Here is a 13378-nt window from a genome sequence, read left to right on the forward strand (position 1 = left end):
GTCCATAACAATGTGTATAAAATTGGAAAAGGAGTAGGGGATGTCCGTTTAAAGGTTAAGTTTGAAGCAAATAATTGAAACAAAAAGTAGAGGAAGCTTTAATCTCTATTTGAGTATACTTAACACAAATATTGGTTCCTGAGATGAGAGGGTTGTCCTACGATGAGGGGCTGAGTAATTTGGATCTATATTCTCTGGAGTTTGTAGAATGGTGAGGTGATCTCATTGAATTGTTCAAGGTTATGAAGGAGTTTGACAGTGTGGATGCCAAGAGGTTGTTTCCCCTGACTGAGGAATCTAGAAGAAAATGGCAGTTTCAGGATGGGGGGGGGGGGGGAGAAGAGCAATCATTTAGGACTGAGCTGACGAGAAATTTCTTTACTCAAAAGAGCTGCATATCTTTCGGATTTTCTACCTCAGAGGATGCATCATCATTGAGTATATTTAAGGCTAAGATAGACAGGTTTTTGGTCTCTCAGGGAATCAAGGGACATGGAGAGCAGGCGGAAAAATAAGTGGAATTGTGCCGAAGATTAGCCATGATGGACCATATGGTCTTCTCCTGCTCCTATTTCTTTTGTTCTTATGTTCAAAGGGATAGAAACCCATTGCCCATTATGGACATTCCACACTGTGGTAAGCAGAAGAAAACTAAAACAAACCAATCTAATTATGAAGAGTTACATATTATAGAACAGATGTAATCCTCCTGGGTATTTTAATTGATCATATTTAGATATAACGCATCACAGTTTAGAACACTGATAACATTTCTTAAAGCAGGCTAAGTGGAGTAGTGCATTCTACTACAATGCTACAGATGGCAAGTATATGGGTACATACTCAATGCAGCAAACTCAGCAGCCAAAGTGCATATAGCAAGGTCTCACAAACAGCAGTGTGATAGTGATAGGTACTTGAGGGATAAATACAGGTCTGGACATCAGGGAGATCTCCCCCCGCTCTTCTTTGAATAGTATCATGGGATCTTTTATGCCCACCTGAAGAGGCAGCCTCTGTTTAATAACTCAGTTGAATGATGGACATTCAATATTCCCACAGTCTTGAAGGAAAGTGTTGGCAGGTCTTTCAAACACAGGAAACAATGCAGTCGAGTCAGATTCAATGCTCACCTGGTATGCGCGCTTGCAAAGCAGGTTACAATCAAGTGTGGGAAATAAAAGGTCAATGTTTTAACATTAATTACGAGGGTTCACAAAAATCAAAACCCAAAATAACCAAAAGTCCTGACGGTTCACCTTTGATTATATTAAGCTGCAGGAGCATTCATATCCAACATAACATTTTTATGACTCCAATAACAGTATCAATCTTGTTTGCTCCCAGAGAAGGTGTTTCATTAACAAGTGTGACGCAAATCTGACCCCGATATATTCCTTAGAGTTGTCATTTGAGAAATTGAAGGTTAAAATTAAAGACAAATAGATGACAAGAATGGAGACTTTTATATAAAATTTAGCTTGGTGGTCTGAATTTCACCACTGTAGTCATATCCCTCCTTCAGTTATTTTTACACAAGACTTAAACAGGGATTTAAATTTAATTTAATTAATTTAAATCCTTTGGGATTTGATCTAAACTTGCAATTGATAGATTCAAAAATGAACTGTCAAATCAATCAATTAAATTTACTTGGTCCTGATCACTTTTGAAGGGATTCATCAACTTTTTTTTCACATTAGTTAGGTTTTAAAGATAATTAAAGTCAGATAGCTTCTTTGAATATTTGGAAAATGATAACAGCTGCTACGTAAGAATATATTATCTCCACTTGCCTGGATGAGTGTAGTTCCAACACTCCAGTTTGACACCATCCAAAACAAAGCAGCCCGCTTGATTGGCACCCCACCCACAAACATTTACTCTCTCCACCACCGGCACACAGTGGCAGCAGTGTGCACCATCTACAAGGTGCACTGCAGAAACTCACTAAGGCTCCTTAGGCAGCACTTTCCAAACCCATGATTGCTACCATCTAGAAGGGCTAGGGCAGCAGATAGATGGGAACACATCAAGCTGGACATTCCCCTCCAAGCCACTCACCATCCTGACTTGGAAATATATCGCTGTTCCCTCACTGTCATTGGGTCAAAATCCTGGAACTCCCTCCCTAACAGCACCATGGGTGTACCTACACCACAGAGAATGCAGTGGTTCAAGGCAGCAGCTCACCAGCACCTTTTCAAGGGCAATTAGGGATGGGCAATAAATGCTGGCCCAGCCAATGACGTCCACATCCTGTAAATGAATTTTTAAAACAAAATTGCATCATAATTTAGACTCAAGAGCATCCTCACCAAGAGGACAGCAACAAAAATGATCCAAAGTACGCAAATGGCAGAAAAGTAGTAAATTACCAAGACTCCTACGGAGGTTGTGCTATGGTAAGAGTCTCGATTGAATAAGTGAACATCAAGGATAAACTGTACAAGGACTGAACCTTTATTTTCTATCCTAGGTATTGAAATACTCAGTCAGTCGGTCATTGTCCCCTTGTAGAGAGCCTTGCAATCCAGGATCAGCTGTGCTGCCATGTAGCTACATGGATGGCCCACAACCAAATCTACATTACTACAATGATTCAATTCAAAACACCCATTTGCATTGCAGGTGGTCAACTCAGGGAGCTGAGCATGAAGTGAGGGAAGACAGCAAGTAGTTAATGCCCTGAATAGCAAGTTTATTGAGTAAGGCTGAGAAACGTTTGCGTACACAATACTCAAGCGGTCAAAGCACATACACAGCTCAATTGAATCTAGCTAAGAGATCAGGCATGTACATATTTTCAAAGTTGCAAGGAAAATTCAGTACACAAATTTAGAATCAAATTTGAATCCACGATTTCCAGAGGTTAATGATGGCTACATCAAATAAACCGAATTGCCCTCCAAATTCATTGCAGCTTCGTTAAGTTGATCTTTGATTTTCAAATGAAAAGGACCAAAATGGAAAAAAGAGACAAAATTTGATTAATTTTGTGAAAGCTAAACTTAAATGAAGCAGATAGAACTTGGACTGGAATCTGTAAATTGGAACGAGAGAGATTAAAATCAACACTATACAAGTATATAGAGAATTATTGATCACCAAAATCTCAATCATATTCAATATACTTTTTCATAGGTACGTACCAATAGAAGATTTATCAAGGATCTGCTTTTGGTCAAGGACATAATGAACTTCATCCCTTAGATCAATAATTGTAGCAAATTCTTGCACTTGTGCAGATTCATTGGCTCCTAATCTAGTGGCAAACCTCCAGTGCAAATTTGAATCCAACAAGTAAAAGTTTAGAGTTTTGTTAGTATTACAGTTCAGTCCTGTAATGTGGCTTTGACTATGGTGCAGGTCTAGAAGAACAGGTACTCTGTCCTCAATGTGAGGAAAACTGGGGGAAACCACCCCACTCCTGTGCTCTGCTTTGGAAAACAGTTCTGCAAGTGTAAGGGCATTAATTTGTTCAGACTTAAATGAACTGAATGTCCTGCAGCAAACAGTGTAGTAGTTAAAAGGGCTGTAATAGCTCAAAAAATTGTTGCATTCTACAGTGCTTGATTGCAGGTGAAAAAGTGTTTCTTCTCTGAGGTAGAATGAATCCAGCGCTGCCTCCAGCTCCACGAAGTTGCACTGTGGAATGTGGACCACACTCAGTCGAATTCCAGCTGTTTGATTAATGCACAACTCACAGATGTTGCGAGTTTGGGATACAGGATTACACTGGGGAAGCATTAGTGTGTTACAACAAGATTTCCTAGTCTGGAAGAAAGGTTCCACTACATGCGAATAGGAATCTGTGGATTGATCTTCTTGGTCAGCTTGCTCAGTCTCTTCCATGTACTGTAGCACGCGTCGGACGGCCTTGCTATTGTTACAGTTGTGATATTTAAGAGCAACTTCAGTTATCTGAATAAAAGAGAAAAGGAGGGGGAAAAAAAATCAGTTGCATGTTTCACAGAAAAGATCGTGATGGTGCTCTGACTTTAAGCGTTCGGCACCAAAATGTATCCTGTAAGCTCAATACCCCCACTCTATCAAGCTCCCAGTTCCAAGCTTCAAATGGCACCCGATAAAGAATGACAAAAAGATTAATGGGGGAAAAATTAGAATACAAGAGGAAGCTATCTAGAAATATAAAGACGGATAGTAAGAGTTTTATTATTTAAGTATCTAAGCAGTTAAAAAAAAGTGAGCATTGGTCCAATAGAAAGTGAGTCTGGGGAATTAATAATGGAAAATATGGAGATGGCAGATGAATTGAACTGCTATTTTGCATTGGTCTTCACTGTTGGGGGCACAATAACAGAAATAGCTGTAAATCAGGCAATGGAACAAACTCAGGAGTATTACAATCACCAGAGAAGTGGTATTGAGCAAACTGTTGGAACTGAGGGCTGACAAATCCCCAGATCCTGATGGGCTTCATCCTAGGGTCTTGAAAGAAGTGGCTAGTGAGATAGTTGATGGATTGGTTTTAATTTTCCGAAACTCCCTCGATTCGGGAAAGGTTCCATTAGATTGGAAGATAACAAATGTAACTCCTTTATTCAAAATGGAGGGGTAGGGGAAAGATGGGCAGTAGGAAAGGACAGAAAGCAGGAAACTACGGGCCAGTTAGCGTAACATCTGTCATAGGGAAAATGTTAGAAGCTATTAGTAAAGATGTTATAGCAGGGAAATGAGAAAAATTCAAGGTAGCCAGGCAGAGTCAACATGGTTTTGTGAAAGGGAAATCATGTTTAACTGATTTATTGGAGTTCTTTGAAGGAATCATGTGTTGTGGATAAGGGGAACTGGTGGATATACTATACTTAGATTTCCAGGAGACATTTGATAAGGTGCCATATCAAAGGTTATTGCAGAAAGTAAAAACTCATGGTGTAGGGGGTAACACATTGCTTTGGATAGGAAACAGAGGGTTGCCATAAATGGGTCTTTTTCTGGTTGGCAGGAAGTAATGAGTGGTGTGCCACAGGGGTTAGTGCTGGGGCCTCAACTTTTTACCATTTATATAAATGGCTTGGATGAAGGGACAGATGGTATGGTTGCTAAATTTGCTGATGACACAAAGACAGGTAGGAAAGTAAGTTGTGAAGAGGACTTAAGGAGGCTACAAAGTGACAGACAGGTTAAGTGAATGGGCAGAGATCTGGCAATGGAGTATAATGTGAGCAAATACGAATTTGTCCATTTTGGCAGGAAGAATAAAAGAAAGGATTATCTAAGAGTGAATGAGAGGTTACAGAGCTCAGATTCAGAGGGATCCTAGTGCACGAATCACAAAAGGCTGGTATGCAGGTACAGCAAGTTATTAGGAAAGCTAATAGAGTGATGTTTATTGTGACAGGAATTGATGACAAAAGTAGGGAGATTATGCTTCAGTTATATAGGGCACTGGTGAGATCACATCTGGAGTACTGTATATGCTTTTGGTCTCCTTATTTAAGGAAGAAATGTAAATGCATTAGAAGCAATTCAGAGAAGGTTTACTAGACTAATACCAGGAATAGGTGGGTTGTCTTATGAGGAAAGGTCAGACGGGTTAGGCTTTTTTCCGCTGGAGTTTAGAGATGTAAGAGACGACTTGATCAAAACCTTTAGATCCTGAGGGGTCTTGACAGATCAGATGTGGAGAGGGTGTTTCCTCTTATGGGAGGATCTAGAACTAGAGGTTGCTGAATAAAAATAAGGGGTCGTTCATTTAAAACAGAAATGAGGAGAATTTTTTTCTGAGGGTCGTGAGTCTTTAGAACTCTGCTTCCACTGTCTTGTGAGGAAGAGTCTTTGAATATTTTTATGGCGGAGCTAGATAGATTCTTGGTAAACAAGGGGGTGAAAAGTTATGGGGGTAGACAGATATGTGGAGTGGAGATCACAATCAGATCAGCCATGATCTTATTGAATGGCGGATCAGGCTCAAGGGGCTGAACGGCCTACTCCTGCTCCTATTTCTTATGTTCTTATATATAATTGAGTCTTTCTACAGCATCAGGCATCTCCAGCAGTCCGCTCCAGGAAACCAGCCAGGGGTAACCCTCAAAGTGGTAAAATGGAATAGAGGGATCGTAATAAACAAGATTGAGTAGTCCACTTCTTTCAAACTCTGCTTGTTACACCAAATTCAGACAGATTGAAAATTTTACTACAATTTATAAACTGATTCTTTGTTATACATCACACGGACACATTAAACAGAAAATGCAAAACATACTAAAGAAAGATTTAAGCCAATACTGAAGGGTCTTCCCAATGGCTCAGTGGGCAAATGCATCATCTGATACAGTAGTGAATCATGCACTTGAGAATCTCCTGCTCACTACTGAGGACTGTTTGTGAAAAATGGCCATTTGGACAAGACTATGGAGGACTGCAGCAAGTATGGAAAACTAAGTCAGCTGAGAGAGTGAGAAGAACATCTTGGGGGCAGGGAAGGGAGTACAAGATTCGTACAGTTGTTTCAAAATTCTCTATTTTAAAAAAGTAATTTTTGTGTCTTACAATGCTATGCTTTTATCAAAATCCTGGTGGCAACGAGCAAGTTACTGCTTGGGACTGTAGTCCTCAACCAAGAGTTGGACGAGTGCAGTAAGCAGACCTTAGCAGAATAATTAAAGTATACAGAGCTATACTTACAAAATGTGTCCCACATGTTACATATCCATTCAAACATTCCCTTTGTGCGTAATAGAGGATTCATAGATCATACTTAAAGCCGTGTTCCTGCATACTGGATTTTAACATGAGTACTTTTTGACAGTAACTGATCACAGGTTTTTGTATTTTGAGTTATTCATCTATCACACAAGTCAGAAATGTACATGCAGCCAAATGTCAATTGCAACTGCAGCATCAAGCAATACCAAAACAACAGACTTAGAAAAAGATGATAATAGAATATATCAAATCAACAAAAAATGTTACATTAAGGACATATGATTTTTCAAACTGGAAATCTGAGAAACGTGGAGAAGAGATCAGGGTGAATAATAGGCAGATTTAAACAGATGCCAAAGATGTACACCTTTAAAGAAAAACCAAGAGATACATATTCTCTTGTTGTACATGCTCCATAATGAAAACTGGCAAATTTATTTTGTTAATAAATAAAGTGAGTACAAGATGAACCACTGTCAAATTCAAAGTTAGCAGTCAGCAGAATCAACAGGGTATGTACTAGGTGGGCAATATTTCACAAGTACCTTACTGCCAATGGGGTTCACCGTTTCAACCTGGGCTTAGCTAAATTCTGCAACAAAAAATAAAGACATCCACTTCAACTTGTAGGAGACTGCATGCTATGAAAAGGGGCATTAACCCCATTTACAAAACAACAAAAAAGGTGAAGGGTGGAGGAAGGCCAAACAGCAACAAATTAAGTAGATTCTCCTACATAAAATAACTATTTAAAAGTTGGATTTAAAAACAATCCGTGTTCACATAGCTTCTCATTAGAATGTTTTATGCATTTAGACTTTCATTTTCTGGAGGATTGTATCACTGGATGATGCATGACAAACAGTATCCCTGTTCAACATGTTCATTCTTGGAGTGGATGATTGTCGACCACATCAGTTTCTTGAAGTCGAGGGAGGAGTATTTTGTTTCAGAAAGTGTTCTGTGGAAATTTATGACCAGTTAGGTACTCTGCAAGTCAGTCTACTGGTTGCGAGGTCCTTTGCAAAATGAGTTTGGACAGTTCTTAATTTCAAATCAGCATGTCAAAACCATTTCCACTGACACTATTCTCATATGCCCGACACCAAGGTTCACAAAGTGATTGGATCCCGGTTGCAGCAAAAGACTCCCAGAAGGACAGCGGAAACGCTTAAGGGATGTCCTCAGAGCATCCCTGAAGAGGTCAAACATTCCCGCTGATTCATGGGAGGCCCTTGCTCGTGACCAAACGAAATGGAGAAGGCTCATTTGGGAAGGCATCAAACATTGAGACATGTCGTTGGGAACATGCTGATGTGAAGTCAAGGCATCAGAAGGAGCACACAAACCTCCAAACAATCCTTCAAGCACCACCTGCCCCAAATGGGGCAGAGTTTGCAAATCGCACATTGCACTGATAAGTCACTTCAGAACCCAACAAACTGCAGCAGTTGCAAGTCATTCTTGACCCCGAGGGAATGTCGAAGAAGAATATATCTATAATAGCCAAAAGGTCTTAATTTAGCAATCTCACTCACCCTAGTAAGACCGAGGTGGAGAAATGAAAAAACATCAAACTCTGGAGGTTGAGACAAGAGTATCTCAGAATCTTAACAGCACAGAAGGAGGCCATGGCCCATCATATCTGCAATGGATCTCAAAATGGGCATTATGACCTAGTGCCATTGCCCTGCCTTTTCCCTGAACATTGTTTGAATAGAAATAATCTCCTAAAGCCTCTTGAATGCCTTGATTGAACCTGCCTCAACCACCCTTTCAGGTAGTGCATTCCAGACCCGAACCATTCACTGTGTGGAAAAGTTTGTTCTGACGTCACATTTGCTTCTTTTGCAAATCACTTTAGACTTTTTTTTATTCATTCATGGGATGTGAGCTTCACTGGCTGAGCCAGCATTTATTGCCCATCCCTAATTGCCCTTGAGAAGGCAGTGGTGAGCTGCCTTCTTGAACCGCTGCAGTCCATGTGGTGCTGTTAGGAAGGGAGTTCCAGGATTTTGATCCAGTGAAAGTGAAAGAACAACAATATATTTCCAAGTCAGGATGGTTAGTGACTTGGAGGGGAACTTCCAGGGGGCGGTTTTTCCATCTATCTGTTGCCCTTGTCCTTCTAGATGGTAGTGGCCATGGGTTTGGAAAGTGTGCCCTCTCAGTGAGAAGCTATTCCCGCTCAAATAGCTTCTCACTATCTACTCTGTCCAGCCCACTCCTGATTTGGAGCATCTCTATCAAATCTCCTCTTAGCCTTCTTCTCTCCAAGGAGAACAGCCCCAACCTCTCCAATCTATCTTTGTAACTGAAGTTTCTGATCCCTGGGACCATTCTTGTAAACCTCTTCTGCGTGCTCACATCCTTTCTATAACGTGGCGCCCAGAACTGTACACAATGCTCCAGCTGAGGTCTAATGAGTATCTTATATAAATTCAGCATAATCTCCTTGCTCTTGTACTCTATGCCCCTTTTAATAAAACCCAGGATACTATATGCTTTATTAACTGCTCGCTCCACCTGTCCTGCCACCTTCAATGATCTATGCACCTTTACACCCAGGTCTACCTGCTCCTGCATCCCCTTCAAATAGTAAGGGAGTAGAGGAAATTTTACTCTGCATCTTGCTGTGCAATATCCAATGTGCAGATGCTTGATGTGTACACGGTGTGCCCCAAATTCGGAAATGTCCTACTGCTCAGGACTAACATCACTCACTTGAAGAACAAAGTTATGAAATTCATTTATGCCAAACATTTTTGAAGTAGAACTATGCTAAGCTTGTGGTATCAGTAGGGGTAAACCATTTCCTCTCTTTAATTGTGTTCCTTTAAATGATTTTGGTACAAAAGCATAATTTGAGGAAGTGCTTTTGCAGGCTTAAATTTTACAAGATAGCAAAGGAGATAATTTTAGATGTTGCAGCAAAATCTGATTCTAATTCTTGGAATCTCTCAATTTAACATGCTATGAAATTTTCATGACAAGTCAACAATTCTTCAGTTAAAAGAGTTCTCTCTTGCAAAGAACAGCGTGTGCTGTTATAAATAGTGCAGGGAGCTAACTTTTTGTAAACCATGGCATGTAAACAAGGCTTATCGAACCATTTCCTGACAACTTTCTTTTTAAAAACCTATTCAACAAAATCATTCACCGTTGAACTGCTCCCTTTTCACATACCAGACACAGAATATACAAAACACTAGCTTTCTTTATATTTTTGTGCCGATAGTAAATTTATGGAAATGGTTCAAAGCTCCTTGGGTTGCATAGCTCTACTTACTGAAGCATCAAGCAAAAAGAATAAATTTAAAATGGTCATTTTTAGGCTTCTAGTTACTGGTTCAATTCCACTGAGTGAATGGATATCTTGGGGATGGTGCACTCAGACAGGATTCTCTGTACATTTAATTTTTGAGTTCTGAATTATAGTGGCTAGCATGAATACTGGGTCAAAATTTTTGGATTTTCAATCAATATTGGAATAGGAAAAGGTATTCAATTGCATCATCTGTTTCTTTTTTATTAATTCATGGTATGTGGGTGTTGCTGTCTAGGCCAGCATTTTTTGCCCATTCCTAATTGCCCTTGAGAAGGTGCTGGTGAACTGCTTTCTTGAACCACTGCTGTCGATGTGGTGTAGGTCCACCCAGAGCGCTGTTAGGGAGGGAGTTCCAGGATTTTGACCCAGTGGACAGTGAAGGAACGGTGATATGTTTCCAAGTCAGGACGTTGAGTGGCTTGGAGGGGAACTTCCAGGTGGTGTTGTTCCCATGTGTCTGCTGCCCTTGGCCTAGGTGGTAGTGGTCATTGGTTTGGAAGATACTGTCTAAGAAGCCTTGGTGAGTTCCTGGAGTGCATCTTGTTACAGAAGGAAGAGGTAGAAAATTGCAAAGATGCAAAGCAGCATTGCAGAGTTGAAACTACCGTGGAGCAGAGATTTAGCCATTGGTGATTTCATGGAGAGCTGAAGCTGCAAGAGATACCAGCTGAATGCAACTTGGACTGGAGACTTCATGCAATTAATCATGCAGGAAATCAAGATCATATCAAAATCGGTTTAGCAAGTATGGCAAACAAATGAAAAAAAAAAATCAGCAAGGGTGCAGATTACAGCTTGGTTAGCATTTGATCAAATCAATGATAAATTAACATTTCCTAAATATTTCAAAACAGACAGCAACTTTGTTCACATTTGCCATTTAAAAAAAATGGAAGCCTCAGGTGAATCCAGTTGAGCTAACATTGTGCATAAATTTTTTTAAATGTTCATTGTCTAATGAAAATGGACTGGCCTTGCTGGGTGCAGTGAACACTGATGACAATGGTAGGAAATTGCTGAAACTGTGATTTAACTTTTTTTAGTGGGTGGGGTATAAACAAAAAAATATATAGCTTAGTGTAGGATATTTGCCAATATTTCAACTTTTCTACTTGGGCGATCAAACAATTTGTCTACCACATTAACATTTTGTATATGGCATCACACTCGAACTAGGGGTTATACCATCAAATCTTTCTACAACTTTTTCCAAGGCACTTCCTGTATATTATTGAGCAGGTAAGCCAGCTCAAATGGAACACCGTCCTAAAGGCTAGCTTCATATACCCTGTTCGCTTATTGTCCATCATGTCCTGCTCCAAACAAAGGGAATAAAATATCTTGGCCGGTAAATTTTCCTGCTGCACTACGCCCAATTTCTTGTTCAACTAAGCCATTTTGATGGGTAAATGTAGAATGTTCTATATTTTATGTCAGCCTCATCAATCCAAATACACAAGTCCCAGAAGAGGATATTGTCCATTAAGGTTACACAATAAAAAGTTGTAAACTTAAGAATTCCAGTTCCAATTAAGCTAAACCTGGAGAAGAAGCCAACAAGACAAGACAAGCTGGTATGCTTTATTTGATAGGTGAGAATGTAGTAATAGCCAGCAAAAAGGAACCATACTACCAATAAGTAGCACTTCAGAAACTGAAGGTGTTGCAGAAGGGTTTGGGGAAAGTCTGCCCAACAATGGTCACATCTTTTGATTGTAGACCATGAATAGACAGTGCCATTTTCAAAATAACATTCCTCAAACGCATTCAACCATAAGCATAAAAACTGTCAGTTACTTGGCCCCTTAAATGCTGCCTTTACTCAAAGCATTATTCCCATGCCTTTAGTTCTCACCTCCTCCATCAGTGGTTGCTTAGCAGCCAATGGGCTAAAGGGGAAAAACAGGAATAGTGCTGGGCCCTTCTTCAGTTCGTTGTTTAGCAGAAGGCTCTTGCTTCCATGTGGTCGCAACCAGTGTATAAAGGTCTCCCGGTTCTCAAAAGCCCAGCTGTAGACATTCACTGCGGTAAAGTTTAAGACCTCGTGAGGAAAGACCTGCAGTAGGAAGACAGACCAAAGATGTTATAGCTCCTGTTTTACCAAAGTATATAAATCCAATGACCAAAACATCAAAAATAAATGGAGAATGCAGTTCCCTGCAGTACAGAAAGATTGAAATCTATTTATATTGCACTCTTGTTTTGTCTCACCTTTTTGGTCTCTTATGTCACAATCAGGTCTCAAACTGACTTATTCCAATATACCAACTCTGCTTTTGGTAAAAAAACACCGCCCTGGCAATCACTCATCCACCAGTCTTTTCAGATTCTCAAGGATAGTATATAATAACTCACTTTGCAAGTAAATCCATGTCCTACCAATTATCACCATGCATTACATATAAACTACGTTGGAATGACATCTATTTCCTGGCCTACAAGGAAATTACACCATTAAAAACAGGCTGTTTGACACAACCAGTCCATATTGCTGTTCATCCTTTGTGACAGTACTCACAATCCTTAGTTCCAACCCTGAATTTGTTATCAAACCGACAAGGGTGGTGTTGTTGTTGTCTGGTGTACTGATCTCTATCTCGCAGAAGCTGAGCGCCAACTCTCAGGCACTTCTTCCTACCTCTCTCTGGACCATGACCCCATCACCAGACATCAAGCCATTTTTCCCAGGACTGTCACTGACCTCATCTCCTCTGAAGATCTTCCCTCCACAGCTTCCAACCTCAATCTCCCATCCCTGGGCCGCCCGTTTCTATCTCCTTCCCAAAATCCACAAAACAGGACTGTTCCGGTAGACCGATTGTGTCAGCCTATTCCTTCCTCTTGGAACTCATTTCTTGCTATCTTGACTCCATTCTCTCTCCTCTTGTCCAGTCTCTTCCCATCTACATCTGCAATTCCTCTGATGCCCTACATCATTTCAACAACTTCCAGTTCACTGGCCCTAACCTCTTCACCATGGATGTCCAATCCCTCTACACCTCCATCCCCCACCAGGATGGTCTGAGGGCTCTCCGCTTCCTCCTTGAACAGAGGGTCAAACAATCACCGTCCACCACCACCCTCTTCCATCTGCCTGAACTTGTTCTGAAATTGAACAATTTCTCCTTCAATTTGACTCACTTCCTCCAAATAAAAGTTGTGGCTATGGATACCTGCATGGGCCCCTGTTATGCCTGTCTCTTTATGGGGTATGTGAAATATTCCTTGTTCCAGTACTATTTAGGCCCCCTCCCACAGCTCTTCTTTTGGTACATCAATGACTGATTTGGTGCAGCTTCATGCTCTCGTCTGGACCTGGAAAAATTTATCAAACTTGCTTCCAATTTCCACCCCTCCAGCACCTTCTCATAGTCCATC

General features: G+C 40.5%; 1 protein-coding gene across 7 annotated transcripts in view; it reads right to left on the reverse strand.

The window, feature by feature from the left end:
• txndc11 (thioredoxin domain containing 11) overlaps positions 1–13378 on the reverse strand; it is an 84018-nt gene that overhangs the window by 20412 nt on the left and 50228 nt on the right. For all 7 annotated transcript variants that reach the window (XM_041206525.1, XM_041206527.1, XM_041206526.1 and 4 more), the window contains 2 exons: positions 11856–12056; positions 3153–3924 (listed from right to left, as the gene is read on the reverse strand). In XM_041206525.1, the coding sequence (XP_041062459.1) occupies positions 3153–3924; positions 11856–12056 (973 nt within the window). The remainder of the gene's footprint in view (positions 1–3152; positions 3925–11855; positions 12057–13378) is intronic.

This window comes from Carcharodon carcharias, chromosome 15 (assembly GCF_017639515.1).
Source record: "Carcharodon carcharias isolate sCarCar2 chromosome 15, sCarCar2.pri, whole genome shotgun sequence".
Lineage (NCBI taxonomy): Eukaryota > Metazoa > Chordata > Chondrichthyes > Lamniformes > Lamnidae > Carcharodon > Carcharodon carcharias.